The sequence below is a fragment of the Gallus gallus genome, chromosome 2 (assembly GCF_016699485.2).
Source record: "Gallus gallus isolate bGalGal1 chromosome 2, bGalGal1.mat.broiler.GRCg7b, whole genome shotgun sequence".
NCBI lineage: Eukaryota > Metazoa > Chordata > Aves > Galliformes > Phasianidae > Gallus > Gallus gallus.
The window spans coordinates 106274823-106301335 of record NC_052533.1 but is presented as its reverse complement, the minus strand read 5'-3'; the positions used below and the strand labels follow the sequence as shown (position 1 = coordinate 106301335).

The window sequence follows — 26513 nt, the reverse complement described above, 5'->3', positions numbered from 1 at the left end:
AGTGGAAATTTTTGGGGGGATTAGAGTTTATTTTTGTCATCTCTGTGAGACAGCTACTCATTCATCCAGATCACAGCTAAGAAAAAAGCTGGTCACAGAAATTAGCAGTTTCAGCTCAGCAGCAAAGTCGCCAGCCTGTGAAGGCAGAGAGAAATTGACTAATTAGCAATGCGCACTAAAACTTGACGGTTCTTTATAGAGAGAGAGAAGAGAGAGGGAGAGCGGGAGGGAGGGAGGCAGCGAGAGGGGGGGGGGGCTCGCTTTTTCCCCTTCTTTCTTCCAAAGATGTTTGAAATCGCAGTCATTTACGCTCGACAATTTTTACAATAGCCTTGAGCCATAATTTTGCGAGTCTCTCCAGCATCCATCCCCCTGTATGGTCTCTCTCCACTGGCCATGCACGACCGTTTCTCTCCCCAACCGTGGATTTCCTATTACTCTCGTTACGACTCACTGAGCCCCAGGCCCAAGGATAATGATGTGTTGTTTCTTGGTAGCATAATTTGTCACACGTACATTTTTTCTTCTTCTTCTCTTGCAGAAAGCTCTGCGCTCTCTCTCTCTCTCTTTCTCTCTCTCCCCTTCTCTCTCTCTCGTACATTTTCTTGCTGTTGCTAATTCATGGTGATCAAATGATGTACGACAAAATAAATTGTAAAGAGTGACTGCTCCGAGTTGGGAACCAGAAGGTTTTTTTTTTTTCTTTCTTTCTTTTCTTACCCTCTTTTTTTTTTTCTTTTCTTTTCTATTTTTTTTTTTTTTTTTTTTTTTTTTTTGAAGGAGCGAGCAAACCTTTAAAAAGGAAGGACAATTGATTTTTTGGGGGGGAGCTTAAGTGAACCTTTACTTTGGCAGCCGGTCGTGGAGCAGGTAAGTTTCTGGCCTTGTGCCTCCCCGTCTCGGCGCATTTTCTCCCGTCTCCCGATGTGTTTGTTGCCGGCGTGTGTGTGTGTGTGTGTGTGTGTGTGCTGGAAGTGTGCGCGGGGGGGGCAGTTGTGTAACAAACGCGTTGGCAGAATAAACTCCGGTCGCAAGAAATGGGCAAAACGAGGAAGAAAGAAGGGGAGGGAGAAAGAGGAGGAGTGTGTGTGTCTGTGTATGTGTGTGTGTGCGTGTGTGTATGTATGTGCGTGTGTGCATGTATGTCTGTGTGTGTGCGCTGGGGAGGGGGGACTGACCGGGTCCGCTTAAAGGGAGAGGCTCCGGGAGCTTTCCGGAGCAGGCGGCGGGGCTGCGCGGTGCCGGGCAGGGGCAGAGCCGAGGGGGAGCCCCGGCTGTGCCGATCGATGGGGCGGGGGGGGCCCGGCGGGCACGGGCAGCCCGGCGCTGGCGGGGAGCGAGCGAGCGCGCTGCAATGGCAGGAGCGGGGTTCGGCGGGATCCCGCTGAGGAGGAGGAAGAGCGGGATGCGGCCGGCGCGGGTCGGTGGCTGCGCAGTCCCCGCAGGTGCGGTCACGGCTCGGGGCTGCGGGGAGCGGGGCCGCCGGGCAGGGCCCCCCCGTGCTTCCCCCAACTTGAACTTCCCGTAGTTACCGGAGTTACGGCGGCGGCCGGCGGGCAGAAGGGGCGGGAGGCCTCGCGCCGGGCCCGGGGCTGCCGTCTTCTCCTCCTCCTCCTCTTTCCACGGGGCGCGGAGCACCGCAGCTCCCGGCCAGGGCGGAGCGGGGGCTCGGCCGGGGATGGAGCGGCTCCGGGCGCTGCGGAGTTGCCGGGGCGGGGGGACGGCGAGGCTGCCCGCCTTCCCGGCGGAGTTCCGGCCACTTGGTAGTTACTCCGGGCACAGCGCGGAGTCCGGGGGGAGGTCTATGCTGCGTGTGTGTTGCGTTTGGGCTTGTGGTGGTGGTGGGTTTTTGTTGCTTTTTTTTTTTTTTTTTTTTGGCGGAGGAGAAGGGGGGGGTATTCAGCTTTGAAAACGTTACGCTTCCTCGCTCCTCCCCTGGAGAGCGGCCCGGCGTGGAGGGAGGAGGGAGGAGAAGGGGGTGCTGTGTGTGTGTGTGCGTGTGTATGGAGCACGGGGGCAGCCCCCAGCCCGACCCCCCCCAGCCCTCCCAAGTTGCCGCCCGCCCGCCGCGGTGCGTCCCGCAGGCCTCTAAAGCTGTTTGTTGTTGTGTTCCCCCCGCCCCGACCCCCCTCCCCACCTTTCTCCTCCCCACCCTCTGCCCAGGTCGGAGGAGGGTTTAAAGGCAGGTGCGCCCGAGGCCGCTCGCCATGTCCAGATCCGGGGACAGGACCTCCACCTTCGACCCCAGCCACAGCGACAACCTGCTGCACGGCCTCAACCTGCTGTGGAGGAAGCAGCTCTTCTGCGACGTCACCCTGACGGCCCAGGGCCAGCAGTTCCACTGCCACAAGGCTGTGCTGGCCTCCTGCTCCCAGTACTTCCGATCCCTCTTCTCCAGCGGCGGCGGCCACCCCCACGCCCTGGCGCTGGGGCCCGGCGCTCAGGACGGGCTGGGGGGGGCCCCCCCGAAGGAGCCGCCGCCGCCGCCGCAGGAGGAGCCGGGCACGCCGTCCTCCTCCCCCGAGGACAAGCTGCTGGCCAGCCCGCGGGCCATCAACAACCTGGTGCTGCAGGGCTGCTCGTCCATCGGGCTGCGCCTGGTGCTGGAGTACCTCTACACGGCCAACGTCACCCTCTCGCTGGACACGGTGGAGGAGGTGCTGTCGGTCAGCAAGATCCTGCACATCCCGCAGGTCACCAAGCTGTGCGTGCAGTTCCTCAACGACCAGATCTCGGTGCAGAACTACAAGCAGGTGTGCAAGATCGCCGCTCTGCACGGCCTGGAGGAGACCAAGAAGCTGGCCAACAAGTACCTGGTGGAAGACGTGCTGGTGCTCAACTTCGAGGAGATGCGCGCCCTGCTCGACTCGCTGCCTCCCCCCGTCGAGTCGGAGCTGGCCCTCTTTCAGATGTCCGTGCTGTGGCTGGAGCACGACCGGGAGACGCGCATGCAGTACGCCCCGGACCTGATGAAGCGCCTCCGCTTCGCCCTCATCCCGGCGCCGGAGCTGGTGGAGCGGGTGCAGTCGGTGGATTTCATGCGCACCGACCCCGTCTGCCAAAAGCTGCTGCTGGACGCCATGAACTACCACCTGATGCCCTTCAGGCAGCACTGCCGGCAGAGCCTGGCCAGCAGGTGAGGGGGCCGGGCCCGGGGGGGTCCCGGCGGGGCGCGAGGCGGGGCCGGGCCGGGAGAGGCCTCCCAGCTGTGGGGCTCCCGGCGGGACGGGGCTGCCCGCCGTGCGCGGGCCGAGGCGCGACCCCTCCCCGCTGAGGCAGCGCTCCCGCTCGAGGAGCTGCCGTCGTGCTGGCGCCGTGGGCCGGAGTGCGAGCGTGGGGTCACGCGGTGGCAGCCCGCTGTAATGACCCGCTCTGGGCCGCTTGTTGGATTCTGTCATCGGTTTTTTAGCAAGGAGGTGAGTCTTCGGGACGTAACAACACCCAGTCCTGAATCTGGTGTATTACTTTTATAGTTAAGCGTTGTTCGTGCACACCTTGGTACCGGTGATGCTCAGGTGATGCCCACACCGCACCTGCTAACTTGTGACTTCACCCCCTCTGTAGCTGTGCCATGTCGGTTATGTTCTTTGAATAATGCAGTGAATCGTGATGCCAAAGGTTGACAGTGTGAGGTCGGTTTTGGGAACTGGAAGCACAGCTCGGAGTTTAATGAAGAGTAAATACACCCGGAATGAAGGGCTGTTTTGTTTTTCCTTTTGAAATGTGTTCAGACGTGATCTCGTTCAGAACCAGGAAGATAATGCCATCCTGCAGGTACGGTGACACAGTAGTGCAGGAATCGGAGCACGCTCTGATTGTGTTATGCAGCCTTTTAGCTAAGAGGCGGATGTTGTTAATGACTTAACAGTAGCAAGAAGAAATAATACATTGCTAAATACTTCAGAAAAAGTGCAGAGGGTTCTTCTTTTTCACTCTGAGTGAGAGCTACCCTGGTGATTTTAAGTTCAGGAATGCTCTGCCTTCTCTCATTACCCAGCTAGCTGCTCTGTTAGTGTTTTGTCGTGCTCATCACCTTGCTGTCTGATCAATATCACTCCTAAACACCCCTCCAACAAAAAGCAAACACCAGCGTTTTGCAGGGCAGAGTGTTTCTGAGAGGCTGCTGTTCCAGCTGCTGTGTCCCTTCTGCATTTCAATATTCGGAGCTGCTGACTTTCCGAATGCAAACCCAGCACGGAGTTGTGAGTTAGCCGCTGTGCGCCGCCTGGGGCATGCTGGGGCTCGTGTCCTGGCGGATTGCTGCGATACCAGCTGCTTGGTTCAGTGGAGATACCTTCCAGCTTCACTGGTCCATGTCATTTGAAGGATATGTAGTGGTGTTCTGACCACTGAATGCTTACAAGTGTCATGGATGCTGCAAGCATCTGATACTCCTGGTGCTGGAGGCTGGCTTGTCATGTAAGCGGGAGCGTGCTCTAAAGGATCCTACTTTAGACCTAGATTAGATTCAGAGTTGCACTCACTTAATGACTTACGGGGAGGGGGAGGGGAGAGGGGTCTAAACACCACTGTTATTTCTGTAAGAGGTCTGCATAGATGTGCAAGTGGTAGGATTTAAGAACCCCTTAACTGTAATGGGGTAACACACCATCACCTCCCCAACTTCAGCACGTGTTTAATGGAAGCGCTGTTACTGGCTTTTGTTGATTGAGTTCTTTGGCACTGTTGAAATTGGAGTGAAAGCATCGAGATTTCTGTTCTTTGTAAACAGGCATCAGAACTTAGAATGTTGGAGATGCTGAAATACTCTGTGTGATAGGGAATACAATAGGTACATTTCAATTTGGGTCTTGGGTGATAATCTTGGGAATTTATAAAGGTCACGAAGGCCTGTTATTTGGATCTTAGTCATGCTTAGATTTCATCAGGGTGCCTAGATGTAGAAGTGCCTTCTCAAACACGATGAGGAAACAAAAAACATTCACAGGACTAGAAATTTCCAAACTTATGCTTTGTGTTACCCATGGCATCTCCAAAGCTGCGATTCTGATAGGTTGACATTCAGCAAAATTTTTGTTTCAAGGAGGAAAATCCTCAAAAAGCCTCTCAAGTTACTAACTTGCAAACAGAGATCTTAAAAGTAACTGAGCAGTTAAGTACGTGTGCAAATAGATAAAGTCCTTCTCTGTGTAATAATTTTTAGCCCAGATTACCTTTTCTGTGAGCAATGGTGACCTTGGTAATTTAGAATTTAAAGTTTAATGAAAGGTCGTTCACAAAAGGCTCACATGTCTTTAGGAAGAGATTAATTGTTCCTCTTGTGCAGCGTAATATATACTGTGCGATATACCACGTTGCTAGTGAGAGGTGCAGCAGCACAGAGCCGCAGTCACCTGCTTACAGCCCTTGGAAGGAATTAGGAAAATCTGGAACAATCACACTCAGAATCATGATTTGGCAGTACCTTTTCTGCCTTTTTAAAAACAGTATTTTTTTTTTGTAACGTTCTGCATTGTAAAAAGTGCATGTACGTGTACACACACTACCATTTTGGAATTCAGCCTACTTATATTTCTTAAGCAAAGTAAGCGTAATGGAGAGCACACAAGGTTTTGCTGCTGTCAAGCAGTTTTGGACTGTGATCCAGTGTGTGCACTACGAGCACAGCTACTGGTAGATATGGTGCTACCAGTGCAGATTCTGCAGTGCTGGCAATGCCTGGGCTGGGAGGTCCTGGTTTGTCATCTGCGCCACATGGGCAGGGCTCTGCCAAAAAGAGGAAAGGGTATTTACCCACAGGGAGAGCACTTTTATTTTTTTCCTGAAGATTCCTGAAAGAACTTAAGTGCTTGATGCATTCTATACATAAATTTTTTTTTTTTGAAGCACAGCAGCTAAATGATTGCTGTCTAAAAAGTTGAGAAATAACATTCCCAACTTCTGAACACTCTTGAGTTTAGGCCGTTACCACAGGAGGTGGATATTTCAGCTCACATTTAATCAGGTAGCTCACTCTGCCCAAGTTCTACTTGCTTATCTGGCTTCCACGCCTTTCACCTAATGTAGGCCTCAGTATATGAGCTGCTACCACAGCTTCCTAAGACACGGTTGGCTTTGACATCGCTTGAAGACATTCCATGCAGAACAGATTGGGCCTGTTAGGATGACCCCAAACATTAGGCTTAAACAATTTTGACTGTTCCTGAAAGACACCATAACTCTGTGCTGTTATGTTTTCTGGAGGTCTGAGAATACATTTAGGTGGAAGAATGTTCATCTTCTGGTTATTTATTTGACTCTTGGGACTTCACTGGAGTATTATTACAGATTGAAATGTCTGTGGTTTATTGTGTAAGGCAATGTATTTTGTATAATATCTGGTATGTGTTTTCAGTTTTTAAAAAGTTATGGATTAGAGCATTACTGTGTTGCTGGAAAGAATTTCACTTTTGAAGATGAGCTAGTGAAAATTACTGCTTCAGTATTTACTTGCAACAATGAAAATGGTCAAAACCATCTCTCTGCTGTGAAGTGCCAAGTTTTTACCTTTGGTTTTGTTTGTGCTAGTGCATAAGCTAGCTGCAGACAGAAGATGGAGAAATACAGAATACTTAGATGACAAGGCTTATCATGAAATCCTTCACATAAATATTGCTGCTTTCTTATAGAACATTGTGACAATGCTATGGTTTTGCTCACCTTTAACTATTTATAATGATTTCTTTTTCAGACAGATGTGGTAAAGTATACAGAGGGTAGGGAGAGGCAGCACACTATGGCCTCGGAGTTGTTTATCAGTCACAGAACACACACAACCCTTGTTGAAATCAATAGGAATTTGGGCTGGTCAGCTCCTTTCCGGATTTGCAGACAGAGCAGCAGTGAGTGGTCTGTATGGCTGTATCAGGTAACTGGAGACAGAAGAAAGTAGAGCTGGGAGAGAGAGAAAATGCAGGAAAAGAAAGGAATTAAGATACCCTGAGGGACAAATGGGACCTAAGTCATGGAAGCAAGAAAGTGCATGTGAGGGAGGGAAAAGGGGAGAGAAGTACAGTTTTGAAGGGAGAAGAGAGAAAGAATAGAGGACCAAACAGGAAAATAGGAAAACAGGCAAGCAGGGAAGGGGGGGGAAGGCAAATAAAGAGAAGAGAGTGATTGAAACAAAATGAAAGAAACTAATTCTTGGCAGAAACAGCATCTGTTGTCAATAACAGCTGAGTATTTCAGTTTCTGGAAAACCTGTTTTAGATGTGGGGGAAGAAAAAAGAATGAGGATAAACCAACTGACCTGAGATGGGAAAAGTCCTAGGCAGGAAATACGGTATTAGAGAGTGAAATTAAAAGGAGGAAAATAAAAAGACGAAGAGATAAGAAGGCTAAGCTTGACTATACTGTCTGTTTTCTGGGTTCAGTGAAGTTCCAGAATGTACAGACCCAGCTGTTTTCCTATACTTTTGTTCCCTGAGTTACCAGACCTTCGAGAGATTAGAAGTGCGAATTCTGATCCAGCTGAAGCTGATAATAGGGTTTTCTCTTTCTTTAGTTTCAGGAGAGAGAGGGTGTAATCCAGACTGTTGTGTATTTTGTAATATTAGTGAAAATGTCAGGAAATTAAAGCGGCGGGGGATTAAGACAGGATGACCAGTTTTCACTCAGTAGAAAGGTGTAACTGTTGATGAAGGGGGGAAAGTGAAGAGCAGCATGAGATGCTAGCATTTATGTGGAAGATGTACATATCCAGTCTGTATTACTTTCTGCAGAGGAGATTGAAAATGTGAAGAAACTGATTGTCTCTTGGCAATTAAATCATTTCCTTCTTGAATGCACTATTGTCTACACATTCTTTTTTTTACTTCAGTTCAACTTCTTTTCCTGCTAAGATTTTTATAGGGTCTCACTGGAGGTGTTTAGTGGTTGTTTAAAAAAACAGGTGCTATTTTTTTCACTGAAATACATTGTTATCTGTACGAGGAACTAGCCACCTGACTCTGCCTTTGTGATTCTTGCACCAATATTTGAGTTTTTAACTAACATTTGTACTTGTTAATTTGGAATCCAAAATATTTCTCATTCACAATAAACATCTGGATTAAAAAATCCATTTTATAATAGACTTGAATTATTAAGGTTTGCATTACAGTGTGAACAGAGTGAACATGAGGCTCAGGTTTATTTCACTGGGCTTTGGATCGGGTCTTATGTGCCTGAATTAATATCAGTAAATTGTTCCTGTGCCAGGACTCTCTCAGCTGAGCTGCAGAACAGAGACTGACACATTAGAGGCTGCAGGGAAGCGAACCACAGAACTGTAGTCAGTTTAATCCTAGTTAGTCTCACCTACTTGCCTTACTTGCCTTATGTGCATTCATTTGCCTTCGTAGACAGGCTGGTGCTGAAGTGTAAGCAGAGAGATGGTTCAATATCCAAGAGGAGGGAGAACTGGAGCCCAGGTACTGTCAGAGGCAGCACTATTCTAAAACCACTGGAGTCAGGACCATCCCTTAGAGCCTTCTTAAAGCTGTGTATGTCCTGACCGTAAAATCCTCAGTGGCTGTGGGAGCACTGGGGAGAGCCAGTTTCTTGGCCCAGTTACAGTACTTGTTAGGAAAAAACATAACTAATAGAATATTTAATAGTGTCTGTTGTGAGCAGTCCTCCTTCCAAAAACTATAGGAGGGGGTGCCAAGTGCATTGTGCACCAGTGTTCTGGTCAGATGTACCTGGCTGGAGCAATTGTTGTAAACTGCCAGCCCCTCCTGATTTGCATCCTCTGGAGGCTCTCAGACCCAGTATCTCCAGCTCTTCATTGCCCTCACACCACTGCCGGGCAGGACTCCTTCCAGATCCACCTGCCTTCTCCTGAGCCGTGCCATCTACTTTTGTTTCTTGAAGGGAGTGGACGTGCAGGCACAGGCTGCGTGTGTTAAAATTCTTCCAGTAGCATGCTGAAGGCAGAGTGGTAGAAGATAGGAAACCTGATGTGGTGTTGTTTGTGCCCTTCTCCTTGTCTTTGTAGGTAGATGCATGTAGATGTATCTGCCTATCTAAACTATTTTTTCCAGGAGGAGAAAAGCGAGGAAAAGCCAGAGGAATTTTTCTTAGCCCTCTTGTTTTAGTGGGAAAATGATGTTAATTTAAAAAAGAAGAGTAAAAGAAAACAGTCGTATTAAGCCGCTCAAACTGAGGACAAAGTGCTGGGGAACATGGGAGCTTCCTGTATTTAACAAAAGGTGCCCCTTTCCACCATCTGCGGTAATCTGTGCAGCTCATTTGCAAATCCTGTGGGTCCCTGAAGGAATGCAGTTGTCCCTCATGAGATCCTGCGCTGATCTTGACCAAGCTTTGCCAACACAGTCCAGGGCTGTTGTGTAAGGGGTAACATGAGCCACAAATGGTGCAGGGACTCCTAAATAAGGACGTTGCCTAGCAAACAATGTCCACTTGGTATGATTTAGGTGTACCTTTCGCTAATTGAGTGCTGTAGGATCAAGGTGAACAACACACACCTGTCTCTCAGCTGTCTGCATGTCCTCTCTTTTCCTGACACATGTCCTCCTCACATGGAGAGAGGAGACGGAGAGGAGAAGGTCATGCAGACCCTGTCTGCATTTAGTCCTTGAAGGCATAGGTTCTCCTTAGTGGAAGTTCTCTCCTTAGTGGAAGAATATGGAGGTTCTGATTTTGTGACTACTGACCAATAAGTGAGACAGAGCAGGAATGGTGTAATTATTTCAGTTTATACACAAATACTTAGAATATTTTTGAGTTTGCACTCAAAGAGAGTGTGCAGTGAGTCTTGGGGGCTGAGGGGAGTGAGGAGAGCAAGCAGCACAAAATTGAGAGAAAGTGTTTTGCAGGATAAAAAAAAAACAAAAACAAAAAAACCCCAAAACTTTCAGTTCTGATAAACAGATAATGGGGAAAAAAAAGTCCTCATAGTATGTAAAGGCACCATTTTATCTTTTCAAATTACTCATTTAAAAACAAAGCAGTTTCATAACTAGGACAGTTTGTTATTATCCTTTTGCAAAGTATGACCTGAAAAGATCAAACATTCATATTAATTGGAATCCTCATTGAAAATTTGAGGCTAGCCTCCAACTGCTCTGTAAACATCTCTTTTTGTTATTGGTTTTGTTGCTATCCTGTCTGGTACTACAGATTTATCAAACTACTGACCAACTTACTCAGCTACTAAAGAAATCAGCCTGTATGGCAAGAGAAAATCTGTTACTAGATACTTTATGGCATTGCTTTTCATATCTGTTGGCTTCCTGAAATTTTCTTTAAAGACTGTCATGCCTGGTACCGTTAGTAGTCGACTGTTCTTGCCGTATTCTTGGAAAGCAGACAATGAACTTTGAGCAAATGTTATCAGCTGCCAAGTTCAGTGGAAACGGACGGTTTGCACTGACGCTGGAAGCAAACACAGAGGTTGATGCCGCAGTAGATTCTTCTGATCTTTCCCTGACTGCTGCCTCCTTTCAGAAAAAATAAAGCGGAAAAGGTAACCAGTCACAGCTTATGTGAGGCAGCAGCAGGTTCTGTTTCTCAGCAGCTTCTAACGAAAAGGAAGCTCAGCTGGAGAGAACACCGCCTCTGGTGCGGAGACCTCCTGTAGTCATAGATGTCTGATACAGAATCAAAAAAGAAGGGCTTCTGACTTTTCACAGTGTGTGTGTCAGTAAGAAGAGCTGATTGAAATTTTCTAAGAGAAAAATGCAGACTTGACCACCCTGAAGCATTCTATAAACATTTCATTTTACTGCTTCTATCTAAAACAAAGAAGGAAAGAAAAGGAGGAGATGAGGAAAACAAATTTCAGCAGCATTTAGATTTGGCATTTTCTTAATGATTTTTTTTTTAAGTATTCAGGATCAAAGTAAGATTCTTCAGAACTGCCAGCAATACGGTAAATCGGTTGTTTGCAGAGTTTTGCCAATAGTGTTTATGACACCAGAGGTTTTTTGACCGTGAGCATAAGACTTGCTATTTACATTGCTGTGATTCAGATAGATCCCTTACAATGCTTCAGGTATTCACTGAGTTGCTAGTAAGGTTATCTTCAGCATTCAGATTTCAGTAAATGTAAAGTTGTGTTCAGATGATCTCTTTTTATGGGTATCATAGGAAGTGCACAAGCCAATTAGACCTGCAGTTTTGTAATAAGCTTCCACAGAAAGATATTTGGTTGCAGCATAACTGGTGCAAAAGGGATGACACCTTTGATGAAGGAAATGTTCAGGGAGATAAGGTCATCACACAGACAGCACATTTATTAAAGCCTATATCAAGCCATAAAGTATAGTGGTGTTGTGTAGGGGTACAGCAACCCTGACAGAACTCCACATAGAAGAGCTGCTGAGAAACTTTCTGAGGAAGTGGTACCAGTCTCTTGTCAACACAAGGAGTAGGATTACAGGGAAATGAAGATAAAAGCACATTCCTATGTGTTCCTCCCAAAGAAAAGTTGGTGATAGGTACCACTCTTCACAGATAGTGGTCCACTCCTAAGACATCCACTCAGAGGGTTTTATCCCCAGAGGAAAAGACATTCATTTTAAATATCCTCCAGCTAAAAATATTCCATAACTCGTTGAGGTTTACTCATTCTAAGTGAGTAGCAGCAATGGGGTTGGATTCATAAAGAAACGTTTGGGTATTCAGAGCTCCAAACGTATTTTAAATTATAGAAAGGAAACTTGTTTAGCAACTGTAGGTATAAAGGCATTCAGAGAAAACCCCATCTTGTCAGGTCAATGTGCAACAGTTAAGTGTGGCCTGTCAGACAAAAAGTTCACCTACTTGTGGGCTTTCTCTTTTTAGATAGAGACAGAAATTAAAAGTTGCTGTTGAAGCAACCAGTGACTCTTCTTTCTCGTGCCATTATTTTTTAAATAAAACACATTGGGGGGAAAAAAAAGAAGAGTAGATTCAGAGAGAAAAAAAATAACAGATCTCTCTGTGTCTGCAGCAAATCATTTCAACTTAGTAACTATGCTCCTAAAATTCAGCCTGTCACTGGTCAGCAGGATTGTGCCTTGACTATACAGCATGGAGAAAAAGTGAGGGAGCAACTGCATTTTGGGCTTCACTGAAGATATTTGGTGAATGTCACTGTGAGCTCTGCTGTAATGAGAATGTGAACCGTGGGGTTTTTTGTTATGCAGGCTTATGAAGTGAGTGAGGAGATGAAAAGGAGAATCTTTGTGACACCAGTGAATGGTCAGATTTTTAGGTTTATGGTTTCTCTAGGAAGTTTTTCCATGTTCTTATGGGTGGGTCTCCAGCAACACGTGTGAATCGAAGAGCAAGAAAAGTCAATTCATAAAGAAACATATGTTCAGCATGCTTGTGAATATCTTTTGAACCTAAGAACTAAACCATTTCTTGGTCACAGTTTGTAAAGAGATTGAGGGAATTCTCAGTGTGCTTTGGGTTCTGACAAATCTGAAATACTCTTTTAGGTTTGTACATTGCCCACAAAATGGATATTCCCGGTAATTTAGAGTTGTGGCAGAGCTGCTGCCTGCAGGACTTGATATGATGATGGGGAGAGTTTACTGCCAGGGGAAGGACCTACTTGTGGCGTTGGGAAGAGATGCTGGATACCTGTCACCTACAGATTGCAATTTTCATTAATTTACTGATGTGCTACCAAAGCCTCACAACATTTTTCTGTCCAAAGTAAAGCTTGCATTTGTATATTATGGCTTTCATCAAGTTCATAGTTAAATTCCTGGTTAATGATATTTTTCCCACTATTAAACATGTGTTGCTAATCATGACTATCTTTGCAGTCAGCTGCGGAAGCCAAAGTGCATCAAAATAAGATGTTGTTGCACTGAAATGCCTATCCAGAATTGGGAAAGGGAATTGCTAAAGATCTCATATATTCTGTGATGGCAAAACAGATTCTTCAGCCATGGGTAGATGCATGTCCGCATCATCAGTTCACATTTGCAGTCAGCGACTGGATTCTCCCTGATATTTTTGTTGGACACAAAACTACTTCTGAGGCCTCTTTGGAAGAAAAATGTTGTGGAGCACCATCCTGGTTTCTCAAGGTTAAATTAAGTCTTTAGTTTTAACAAAAGAAAGGTCTGTATCTGAAATGCTAACTGACACAGATTATTTATCTTTGTATGCTTTTTCTGGGATTCTCGCTACTTGTTGCTTTGATGGTATCACAGTGTATCGGCCTCTACTTTCTCAGGTCTGTGGATGTACCTAAAATTTACCATCTGTTCAGGTACTCTTGCTAAATGTGAGCTGTTCTTTTGCGGATTGTGTTTGAGCCTCAGTTCAATGAGAAAATGTCTGAGGTTTAGTTTGGCTCTGCTGTGTGTCAGGTCAGAGCTCAAGCAAGAGTGAGGCATCCCATGTGTGCCACTACTTTCCTGTTCTGAAGAGCCTCCTGACTCCTTCCATACTCAAGTTGGAGTGACAGTGACTAAAAGAGAATGAATGGTCCAAGGTTTTGGTGTTATTGTAGTCTTGAGTTAATCGGAAACTGGAGTTGGAACAGCCTTTTTTTTTTTTTTCTATGGATTGCCATTATCACCTTTATGTCCAAGATGCAGTTTTCTTTCTGATGTAACACTACACAGAATGTCAGAAGAAACACAGGATTGTCATTCTTTGTTTTATTCTCTTGCATTCTATTCTCTGTTCATTCACCAATGCAGAAAGTGAAGCTTTACTGCATTGTATAAAAACTGAAGGAATCTGGAGCAAACCTGTTGATGGAGCTTATTTTCTTCCCTGCCTTTGTAGAATGAACTTCTATTAAGTGTCAAGATGGGGAAAACACAGCAGTGCAAGATTGATGGATAAGCTAATAAAAAAGAAAAAAAACACTATACAAGAAGAATATTTCCCACTAATGTGTTTGCCATTAACTTGAGGCTATCATGGTTGCACAGGAGTTCTGGGTGGATGTGGCTGTAAGCGTTATTGAGATCTGTCACTGTCTTTTCTACTGATTCGTCATAAGGTGATTCTGGGCTCAGTGTTTTACCCCAGTATACTCACAGTTAGTTTAGACTGTAGAATAAGAGCCCTGAATTTTAGAGCTGATGCACATCTCCTGCAGCCTTGGAGGTGAGTAGCATTTAGGTATATGATAGGCAATCAGCAGTTCTGACAGTGAAACCATTTATGAGTTCTCAAATTCAGAGTTCTCAGGTTTGTGTGCTTGAATGAAACCACACATGTTGACTTTAAAATATACTTTGGTTTACGGTCTTGTAAGTATATAAAATAAGTTTCAGACCACATAGTGTACCCAGAACCTTAATTAAGGTGAATTGTTTTAAAATCTTTGCAGAACAGAAACTGTGAAGTGTTTGCAGAATAATAACAGCAAATGTATATGTAGCAGTGAGAACTGGAGTTCTACATCGTAGGTATAAGAAATGCTTTTGGGATAAGATATCGATAATTTTATCTCAGCTTTTTGTGTGACATTGGCCTGCTGGTTCATGGTAAACGTTACTTTAGCTTTTCTGACCAAGACCTGCTACTGTTAATTGAACACAAGATGCTCATAATAGCATTGCTAGGAACACTGTGAACCACAGAATGTGGCTGAGAAGTATATTACACTGTAAAATAAAAAATAAACTGTGAAGGGAGAGTGTTTCAGACAGAATACCAGGTGTTACTCACGATATTACTGAGTTATCCAAATAGCAAATAAATAATAACGCAAGAAGAGGAGAATCTTTACATACGTTTTTAAATTCTTCATTCATCTTAGTGTTTCACTGAATTGCATTATTAATATTTAGAAAAGGCTTCTGCATGTATGTAGTGACCATTTCCAGATGTTTCATATTTTAGTGTATGTGGTGAGATGTACGAGAAAGTTTTAACAGAGCTGCTCAGTGTGATACCAAATACAGATCTAATGTAATATAGTAGAGCTGAGGACATTTTCTTTCAAACTCTAAATATTGGGATTCACACCAAAACTTAAAGAGCAGAATTGGTTTCAAGTAAACAGAATTGGCTCCAATAAAACATATATCTTTAAAAACCTACACACCTTCAGTCACTGTATTATCTTTACACTAGAAGAGCTCTCAAGACAAATTAGTTAGATATTGTATGTTTTTGAGTGAGATAACCCGTCTCTTGGTAGTCAAGTGAGAATTCCCTTTGCTTTTGATGGAGACTAGGCTGGTTATTAAATACACATATCAAACTTTAATGAAAGGTTTCTGTTCGTGCTGCTTCCTGTGTTAAGCATGTAAGAAAATTAAATGTTTTTAGAAATTCCCACATAGCAGTGCCACTTATTCTCAGGATATAGCAAATTCTCAGATTGTTTAGCTGGAAAAGTAATGTTAAGGATAGTTGCAGCTGCCAAAGTCTGGAAACTCAGAGTTACATCTGACATTTCATTCTTCACCTTAACTATTGAGCCTTGGCCATTCATTGGTTTTTCACAGTGCTTTGGAGTTAGAAGGGAGTTTCACAGATGAAAGATGGAAATCAAAATAAACTCCTTTATCAAGTAAACCTTGCAAGGGCATTCTGAATTTTACAATACACAGGGAGTTGATTGTGATATAACATACAACACAAGGGGGTTGGAATAAACAATTTATTCTCTATTGTTAGGGATGGCCATGCATAACTGACTTATGGCTCTGGTTTTCTCCGCCACTTGTTACGTGTGTAGTCATCCCTAACTCATACCAAAAATAGTTTATCACGCTCCTGCGTTGCATAGTTTTTATCAAATGTTCTGTCATTAAAAACTTTACTGGGAGATTGAACGTTTCAAGACGCTGGCAAATGTTTATGAAAGCTTTCCCCAGAGCTTGGTCTCACTGAGTTGAGTCTGTGCTGACAGCAATCACGAGATGGCTCCTGATAGACATAGTCTAGTGGGCAGGTAACAGTCATCATCTGACAGCAAATAGCAGGTTTAGTGCCAAGGTCAAAGGCTGGCTGCTCAGAAGACCTGTGGGCTGTGGGGGCTGTCTGGAGCTGGGAGCACTGTGCAGTTTGAGGCAGCTGTGGTGTCACTGCCCACACCATTCAATGCCTGTCCACACTAGGAGGGTGACTGTTTCCATGCTGGCAATTCAAGACCTTTCATGAGCCCTCAATTGTTTGAAAAACAGACAAAGCCATCTGCCTGAGAATTCACTGGCCACCATTGTGATAGATTAATCTACAGTCTGTATTCATCCTCTTTATAGCCGTTTGAAGGGTTTCATTTGTAAGTATCGTCTGAATCAGGTATTCATCTTTGTGCTTCCTTCCTGAATGAGGCTCAGGGCAGTGGAGCTGGAGGGTCTGAAGTGCAGGTCTTAGGAGAAGCAAGCGGCGGAGGGAACTGAGATTGTTCAGCCTGGAGAAGAGGAGGTTCAGGGGAGATGTCTCTATAACTCTGTGAAAGGAGGTTGTGGTGGGGTGAAAACCAGCCTCTTCTGTCAGGTAGCACTGGTAAGATGAGGGAGAATGGCCTTATGTTGCACAAGAGGAGGTTCAGGTTGGGTATTAGGAGCAATTTATTCTCAGAAAGAGGCAAGGCAGCACAGGCTGCCCAGGGAGGTAGTGGAGTCACTGGCCCTGTAGGTGCTCAAGAACTGTGTGGATGTGGCACTGAGGAACATGGTTAGGGGGCATGGTGGAGTAGATGGTTGGATTAAGTGATCTCAATGGTCTTTTCCAACTTTAGTGTTTTTGTGATTCTGTTATTTTGTGTGGCTGTGCGCATCTAAAGCACAGCTCAAGTCATTTTGCACAGTCTCCTGAGGACAGGTTGCATTCCTGGCACCAATGGGGGTCAGGCTTTCCCCACCATTTGTTTTAGGCTGTAACTGGAGGGAAGCCACTTGCATGTATTCATGGCAAAGCATCCTGTCTTGGAATGCTCTGCAGGGCCTGGAGCACCTGGGCACCACTTGCAGGGTTATGGTGATGAGCTTTGGTCATCAGCATTCCCCAGCTTGCTTTGTCAGGAGAGTTTACTACAGGCTAACATACTGATTGCTGCAGTGATATTGCTCTGACTGGAAAAACATTGGTGTTTTGTAAGGGTGCTTCCCATCAGGCGCATGGTCTTCCTGCACATTTGTCCATGTTGGTGCAGATATTCCAGGCTACCTCGCCTTCCTCCTTAACAGGAACAGGTTAAGCGTAGACCTTATTTCATTGTTATCACTCTCTAGCTTAGCATTACTGATGAAAGTTCAATTGTATGTGAAGTGACTATTAAAGCACCAAGACTCATCCGGGGGTCTGGGCCTTCCCTCCCCTTTTTGCTTCCAATTGTGCTAAATCCCTTAATGTTGTGAAGAAAGCGTACATTCATCAGGTAGAGTGTTGGAGGCCAGGGTGCAGATAACCGCTTTTACTGCATATGAGACATTGCAGTCCTGTTCTTAAGAACTGCCAGGCAGATTGGGAATCACGGTCACGGTTAATAGCAGCGAATTGCCAGCAGTTGATGGGTGGGTAGTCACTCCTTTCAGTGGTTGCCCCCTGGGGGAGAAGGTAGAAAAACAGAGGGAGGGAATTAGAGTGACTTTGCACAGTTGAGCAGGTTCATGCCGCTGGATCAGTGGCAAGCATTGGCAGGGCTCCACTCTGGGGAGGCTCACAACAACATCACAGTCTCATTTTTACCAATTGGTGTTGCTATAGCCAGTGGTGCACAGGGGGAGAGCAAGGAGAAGGGGGGAGAGCTGGGGGAGAGGGAAAGCAAGAGCCAGGGCTAAATTAAACAAACAAAAGTGCTTGTAAGTAGTGTTTAACCCATAACCGTTAGCCCAGTGCTGCTAATTGTGCTAAACTATATATCTGAAGTTCAGTGTGTGATTAAAGAGTTGGCTCACAAACTCTCTGCATAACCTTAATTTTTTCAAGGTTCTTTGAGTGTAGAATGGCTTATAATAATGATTTTGACTAATACGATTTTTGACATGCAACTTTAATGCTTAACCTTAGTACAACTCCAGAGCATTTCATGTGTATTCAGCTGTAAAGAGTGATGATTTAAAGGGATAATATAAGAAAAAGGTCGTTCTAGAATGAACCTCTAACAAATTGCATAAAGGAAGCTTATTATTCCATGAGTAGAGAGATATGCAGCTTTTCTGATCATTTTTCTGCTTGGTTCAAAAAATTGTTGAGACATGATTGGGGAAAGAAACACAAAAAATGAAATGGAAAACTGCAAGCAGTGAACATTCTTTTGATGGTTATGATTTTGTTGCCACTAAAAATACTCTTCGGTAATGCGCTTGTTCATCTCTCCTCTTGTTTTGGGTGAAGAATTCGTTCCAATAAGAAAATGCTGTTATTGGTTGGAGGATTGCCTCCCGGACCTGACCGGCTACCCAGCAATTTGGTTCAGTACTATGATGATGAAAAGAAGACATGGAAAATACTGACAAGTAAGTGGTTTATTTTTGTACAGTTGTCTTGATGAATTTAAAAACATGGTTAATCAAATTAGACACTTTATTGATTTGTTTCTCTTCAGAGATTTGTTTATGTATCACAAGGGGCTTCACAATGGAGCAATAAATTGAGATTGCAGAAGATGCTAATTTTATAATAGGATAGGCCTAAATTAACGTTGGCTTAAAATCATTCCAGTAAGTTTTTTAAGTAAACCTGTAAGTCTTCCATCCTGCGGCATGAATGCATGTATATTTATGTAGATGTGGAAAAAAAAATCTAGTTTAGGAAAGAAATAAGACAGTGTTTAGTCAGTTTTCTCACTCAGTTCCCTCGTGAGCCATACTAGTAGAGCATACCTTCAGTTCTCTTCTGCATTTTCACTTCCTTCTTCCAGCTCTATCTGTTGTCCGCAGTCGTTAAAGAAAGGTTTCCACTGTACTGTTCTGCATCCACTGCTGACAGAAACATGAGTGGAAGATGTGAGCTGCAGTAAACAGTGCATGATGGCTTCTATCACAGAATTCCTTCCCACCTTCTTTTAAAGGTTGATTGTGTTTTAGAGTATGTATTTTGCCTGGAGCATTGAGGACTTTGAAACTTATTGTTATGTTGGTTGTGATTCCCAGTCTAACTTGGTCATGGATTCAAATCATAGCTTCTTGAGTGCAGCAGGCTGTGTGTGCATTAGTCCCCTTGTGGCTAAACTGGCTGCATTGGTCAATAAAACTAAATTTTAACTGTCAAAATTGCCCAAAGCAGTATAGATAAAATAATAAATGAGCAATTTTGATCCATAAATCAAAGCCATACTTCTAAAACTGGACAACTGGCAAAACCTGGATTTCCTAATATACATCCTTTTTTTTTTTTTTAATAAAATTACATTTTACAGAATTCTCTTCTTCATCTTTTAATGGGATGCATCCATGTTTAAATCATATACACAGATTAGGATGAAATAGAATTAAAAAGACTGCTGTGATGCATTGAAATAATGCCTCTGCAAATTGCCTTATCCTATGAACAATTTAGGAGCCATTCTCAAAATGCTGCAGCATAAAGACTTGCTTAGAATTAGATGTCCTGGATTAATAATTGAAGGCATTATTTAAGAATGGAAATTATAAAAGGAAATATGAACTATATATTGGGAAAGTCTACAGCATCCATGCTGAGGGATACGCTACACCTCACATTTTTTAGAAGCATGGAATGGGGTACTTAGCTCTGTACACTACTGTAAGAAAATTCTAAAAATGGTCAGTGAAAAATCAATGATATTATGTAGGACCAACACATTCTGTATTTTTGAATTTGTCGTGTCTAATCCAGTGGCTCACCCTGATACGCAAGAGAAATGCAACCCTCACTTCAAGATCTGAACCCTCCACTGCATTAAATAACTTTATTCTGAATCTCAGATACCTGTAGATATGTAAGATTTTGTAAGAATGAAATTTATTCAGCTCTTGGTTACTTACAGTGTGATGCTATCTTCAAAGCTGTAGGAAAATGCACCTGGAGGCATGATACCAAAATGTTCTGGTTAGAAATATTGACTTGACTTCACAGCTAGTATTTGAATAACACAGCCATTTATGGTGGTATGAAAAGATGTTTGTGAACTATTTTATGTAATTTTATCAAAATAACGTAGGCTTTTCTGGTTTCCTGTAACAGATAATAAACAAAAATTCTCTTTCCATCCTGTTGGCCTGGGCTTGTGTTTTAGATATGCTGAAGAGAACGCTTGTCTTTTCTCACTGAATAAGGCTTAACGATAGCAAGCGTGGTTTGCTAGAAAATGTTACTACTTGCCAAATATTAACAATAATTATTTTGGAAAAACTGAACCAAGTGTTTCGAGTATGCAGATGCTTTATGCCCCTGCATTATTTTCCAACTTTAATATTAAAGAGAGTGGGAAGTGGGAACAGGTTGGAATAGAGCTTTTGTGTTGTCCACCTGTAAAACATTGAATGACCCTTGTATAGCATGAGTGCATGGACTCAATGGCTTTGAGAACTGTGATTGAGCTGTTTTGGGAAGGACTGCATACTAGTCACAGTATAACATGGTGATGGTACAGTGCATTCATGGTGTTGAATAAACATACTGTGATGTTTAGCTGGTATGTGGGAATTTAAGGACATTGTGCTATCTTGGTTTTGGTGTACTTTTTGCAATTTAGGAAGTACATTTATGTCCACTTTTTATCCTTTTGCTGTTAGCTCTATCCCAATCAGCATTTTTGGAAAATAATTGATCTGTTTATCCTATTCTAGCTTACAGTTAGCAGTGAAGGAGAGGGAGGTTATTTCTGCTTTTTTTCTCACTTGTTCAAACAGCAGTGTTGGTCCTGAGGTTACAGATTGCCCCCTACTCATTAGGATAAGTGAGGAGCTTGCTCTTGGAGAACAGGGACAGAGAAAAACCCATGTCTTGCTCATGTGACTTTTTGATGAGAACAGTGTCAGTCCTTGTATCTGGTACTTCAGGGTGCTTCTATCTCATTATCACCTGAGGTGTGTGTAATTTCCTCCTGTAGTAGCAAACATTTTCTCTTCCATCTGCATTACTCATTTTCTGCAGTCCATGCCGGTGACGTTCAGAGGTAGGGACAGAATCTAGCAAACTTGGTCCTGGGTGCAGCCACTGAAGAGGGGATGTGGTCTCCTCTCACCCTCTACTGAGAGGAGTCCCAGAAATTACTCAGTGGGATCTGTGAAGTAATGTGCAGACAGATGCTTGCCTCTTGTGTTTCTTCCTTTCTTTTCTCTTTGCAGTGGCTGTTGGACCTCTTCCTTTACTTAGGGCTCTGTGTCCTGCCTTGTCTGATGCACAAGGATCACAAAACACCAGCTGTCAGGAACTGCTGCTTCCATGTAGCCATAGCTCTGTATATGGAGCTGTGAAGACAGTTACAGGTGGAACAGCACAAGCTATTGAGTATGACAGCTCGGCAGAGTAGCAATCTCATTTTGTTCCCACTACGAGACTAGATCTATTGGCAAGGGATACTGCCCACCTCTCTCTGCCTGGCTACCCAAAGCACCAAACGCATCAGTACTAATGGGAGTAATTCTAAAGGAATCAGGAAAACAACTTGCCTTGTTCATAGATCCAGAAGAGGGGGGGAAGCATGCACCCATTTCCAATTTTTTAATGTCATCATCTATAGGCAAGAATGCTATGGCTCAAGGGATCGGTAGATTTTTCACAGTCTAGTATTACTGTGTATATTTCCTGTCTTGTATTTCTCATAGTTATTTTTTCTATGTTGGCAACAAAGGATAGAGACAGAAAAAGAGAAAGCAAGTGGCATTTCACAAACATTTTCTGCCACCTAATTTTATTTGACGGGGTCACAGTCCTAACCTGAGATTCATAAGGTGCACATTTCTGTATAATGTGAAACATTTCTTACTGTACAGTCATGCCTGAGCAAAGTAGAGGATTTTATAGACTGTATGGTGAACAGATCTTTACTGCGTGATTTCTTTCCAGCCTTGCTTACGCATACACAACCCAGGTTCATTTTTTAACTGAGTGCTGCCTATGTCATGTAACAGCACCAGGCTGCTACTGGCAGTGACACAAACTGAAGCTGATGGGTGTTTGATAATCCTTACCAACAGTGAAAGTTCTGCTCTCTGAAGGATTTTTCATTATTCTATGGGGTTTTACTGTCCTTGTAACTACTTACGGGGTGTGGGACAATCAGGGCTCCCCATATCACAACCTTATGCCTCGTTGGCCAGAACCAGCCACCACTACTTCTGTTTTAATTATGAGCTACAGCTCTGCCAGGAATCATGGGACTCCTTTGGTTGTTCGCTCTATCTGCAACGTTTAAGAAGAATTAAACTTTAAAGATGTGAAATAATGTTTTATTTGTTAGAATTATTCTGTAATCAATGCAAGTTTCAAAATCCAAAGCCTATAAAGATTTTTTTTGTGTGTTCAGAATTGCATAGCTCTCCCAAAAACCCTACTGCTAAGGCAATGATGTATTACTTTCACTTTCATTATATGTTTTTAATCAGAGCGTGACTTCACACTAGACAAAGCGATGCTTTATGCATGGTCTCACTTGTTTTTTGCTAAAATCTTTTGACATGATTAATTTTACTTTAATGCTTTTGTCTTGTTGTAATGGTAAAGATGATGAGTATAAACCAGGACAAAAAAATACATGCTTTTCAGTCATAATGCCTCTGAGCATTTAAAAAATATATTAAATGAAAGAAAAAAATATCACAAGAGACTGATCCAACTGGAATTAAATTTCTTGCTACCTGAACAGAGAATGAAAGAAATAAATAAAAATGATGCAGTCCTTGTTTTATTTTTGGTGGGGTTTTTTGTATTTTTTTCACAGCAGTGTATCCAGCTGTCTGATTAGAAGTGATAAGTAGGAGAGAAAAGGTGTCTTACAGCTTTTGAGGTATATTCTCAATGCAGAACTTTTTGTCTGTCTAAAGCATAAAGGGGTAAAATATTAAGAAACATTACTGAATGCTTCCAGGGCAGTTCCCATCCATAGTAAGCTGCAGCAGATCTTTTCCTTTGTATTGGTACCTGCTTTTTTAAGAAGATGGTAACCATAACATTCCTTACCCTCCCTAGATAACCATGTTGTCTGTCTAAACCATGACGAGGAATCAATAAGCGGTAAAATAATCGCAAATCCACGTACAGGCAGCAGTACATTTATGCTTAGGTATTGCACTTGGTTTGGATTTGAAACCAATGTAAAACCCAATGTCATTGGCCAATGAAAAGTGTAACATAGGCAATATATTTGGGTAGGAAAGACAAGGAAATGCATAAATGGTCACTGGAGTAAAGTGTTTCACCAGGATAACCAGCAGCTCCTTTCTAGTCACCTAGATAGCCTTAACCTGATCTTAACTCTCTCAAATTTCTGTGAACTTCTTGCTCTTTACTAGGTCTGCTTCTGTGTGGAAGGACAAACAATGAATCAGGCACTTTGATTTCCTTCTCCATCTCTCTCCTTCATGCCAGCAGCAATAACACAATATCAGGGAGTTGTCAGTTGCTTGTCTGCTTCTGTCTGACAGACGCAACAAGCAGCCAGTAACCTTTCTGTGCTCTTCTGTGAGTGCATCTTCCTTCCCCAGATTAGCTGTGTTTTCGTTTTCACATGAGGCAGCTTCTACTTCAGGTAGCTCAGTTAGCATACAACATATTTTTATTTCAGTCATTTTGACTTCTAAATTTTTCTTCATTGCATTCTGTGACACTGCAGCCTCCTGGGCAGCAGTCCTCCAACTTCAGTAACATCATTCTGAGTGTCAACCTGCACTTAAATGTATTGGTGGTTCTACTAAATCTTTCACAAGTGCACAGACACTATTTATTCATTTTTACCAACAGAGAAGTCACGTGAGAAGAAGAAAAAATGGTTTGCTTCATGTCATTGTTAGCATTGGAGAACCTGAGTCACTTTCCATCCCAGCCTGTATTTTTTTTCTGGGATAGGGGGTATTTCTTTCTTTTCTGTTTCTGCTGGCAGTTCTGTGACACCTAATTGTGTCAGCCTTTCCTGTACAGAACGGTACTCCGTCCTTCCTGGGTAAGTTAACAACAAAGTCCTTTCTCCACTGTTTTCTGAAATGGCTTCGGTGCTGCAGTTTGTTGGTCCTTTGTGTGTATTAGTGCCTTAACCAGTTTTCCCTAAAAAAAAAAAAAAACCCTCTGTATTTTCTTTTCCAGATTGGTTATCTACAAAACAGGCAGTATAATCAATATGCTTACATTAGAAGTTCTTAGGAGAAATTTTCAAAGGCACTAACGTCAGTTTAAATACTACTCTATGCCTAGCAGATACTGTGCCATTGGATATTTTTGCTTCTTTTAAGTAAATGAATTCAGTGTAGAACTTTTACTTTCTAGAAGAATGTTAGTGTGTTAGAAGCAAAGGTTTCCTCCTTCAATTTACCTCTAATCAATTGGTAGATTGAATAAAAGAAGTGGTGTTTGCAAAAAGTGAGTAGAGTCAGATGGACAAGTTAAATCTCTTGACAAGTGCCAGTTATAATTTCTTTTTCATCACTTGTGAGAATAGTACATACTTATGTTAATCAAAAATGTGTCTTGATGAACAGCTCTGGCAGCCCTGATAAATTTCTTCTCTCTTACTTCATTTATACAGCAGTCTGGAGTGCTGCAGTTTCTGCTTTAGTGCTGTATCAAGGATGGTTTCACCACTGCATTGAAAAGCTTGAGCAAGCATTAGTGTATTACTAAGGCAGGAGTCTTGATATTACCTACTAGGCAAATTCAGTAATCGTGGTAGGTGTAAATTGTGCAAGTATGTATACACGTGTCCACATGCTACTATTTATTCTCTTAGGCAAGCAAGCTGGTTGTATTAAAAGCTAATTTTAAACATAAATTCCATCTGTGTTTCTCATCTTTATGTTTAACCCGTTTTAAGAAGTTATAAAAGCAGGAAGTAAGGTCACCGTAGGCAAGGGAGTCATAAACAGAAATGTTGACTGGTGCAACCATCCAACATTCAGCCTGGATTCTGGAGACCTATTCAATGCAGTCAGGCACACTGCCAATAACCTACATGCTTTTCACACGTGGAAAAGTGAGAATATAGTGGTGAGAAACAGTAATATAGTACAGTATTTTTTGCATGTGCTAGAGGTAGCCACAACTCCTGTTCTGAGGATGATGCATGGGAATTCAACCATGCAAGTGCCATTAATGATGCATGCCTGCGTATCTAAGAGCAAGACAGAGCTTTAAGAATGAATGAAAATGTAGCATGTTCTCACGGTGAATGTTGTATTTGTTAAATGTTATTTTCTTGTGCATTACTATTTGAGATAACTTTCAAGAAAATGTCAGCCCTCTTTCCATGTATTTTTCTTTTTGATTACAATGTTATTAGCTTCTGCTTTTACACACCAGTGTTATTTGACTGTTTATCTTGTGATAACTTCCATTCTCTGTGCCTGGCTTGACCAAGCAGCCTGTTAAGTTCATTTCGCCTTCTTTCAGCTGAAACCCTCAGAGAATGAAGGGCTAATATAAATTATTCACATTTTTTAAAAACAATTTAAATTGAGGCTTTCTACTTATTCATAAAGCAGATTATTCTGCATATTCCCCACTTTATTCGTAAGCATGGTATATCATAGGTAGCAGACACCCTTCTCTTCCTATATTCTCAATTCCTTTATATCTTTCTGCACAGTGTGTTTGAAATGGCCAGTCATACTAACATTACTAGGCTTTATTAAGGCCAGATTCGGTCTGTTTGTGCTGGGTTGTTTGTGCTGAAGCCCTCAACAGTCTTTCAGCTTGTCTTGGCTGCGTTCTGCCATTTGTTACAGACTTCTGAACACCACCTACCTTTCTGAAAACCTGGATGTATGAAATTTTTCATTTTCTTTTGCATATGCAGAGGTAACTTCCAGGATGCTAATTTTCTCTTGCATATACAATCCTGCCTGAGTCTACTCATCTCCATCCTCAGAAGCTCCACAAGCAGTTACTTTCAGGTGGAGTCAAAAAGTCTTACCTGAATGTTCTGCTGCGCACTTGTGCTCAGCCACGACTGTTTGTGGATACAATCCTGTTCCTAAATGTCCTTAGGCAGAGGCCGAGACAGTGCAGAGGTAGGCATGGGCTGGCTCCAGGTAAGAAGTTGGAAGGTATAAGACAGGTGAAATATCAGATGTGTCATTTCCATAGTGGTTGCTGATGTGCTTCTGTGCTTCTCTGTAGACATCTTGCAAAGAAAGCTGCTGATTCCTGGAGATGCCGATCCCTGCTGTATCCTAGCAAGTAAATCTAAACCTCTGACTCAAAACCTTCCTCCTGTGTCGTAGAACTTACCTTTTTCTACCTCCTATCTCAACTTCAGTTACTCATCTTTAAAGATCACTTGAGAATGACAGTTTGATTTTGAGGCAACTTCTACAGCTTTGTTCCGAGGCAAAATGAAAACATTCTCTAAAATGTTTTTGTGAAACCAGAGTTGCATTAGAATGTCCTTTCTCATGCCAACACTTTCTGTAGCATGGAGAAAAGGCAGGCAACTGAGGTTCAAGTTTCTGCGTTACCCTGCTTTGCCTAAGTCAGAG

The 26513-nt window shown here is 43.1% G+C and overlaps 1 protein-coding gene across 4 annotated transcripts in view; it reads left to right on the top strand.

The window, feature by feature from the left end:
• Positions 1–394: 394 nt before the first annotated feature.
• Positions 395–26513, top strand: part of KLHL14 (kelch like family member 14) — a 61748-nt gene continuing 35629 nt past the window's right edge. Inside the window, exons 1-3 of one of the 4 annotated variants that reach the window (XM_046925224.1) lie at positions 395–870; positions 2164–3136; positions 18256–18377. In XM_046925224.1, the coding sequence (XP_046781180.1) occupies positions 2208–3136; positions 18256–18377 (1051 nt within the window). In that variant the 5' untranslated portion in view covers positions 395–870; positions 2164–2207. Of the gene's footprint in view, positions 871–1215; positions 1446–1544; positions 1842–2163; positions 3137–18255; positions 18378–26513 lie in introns of those variants that run through there. The other 3 variants (XM_046925219.1, NM_001012866.2, XM_046925222.1) reach the window with 3 other exon arrangements.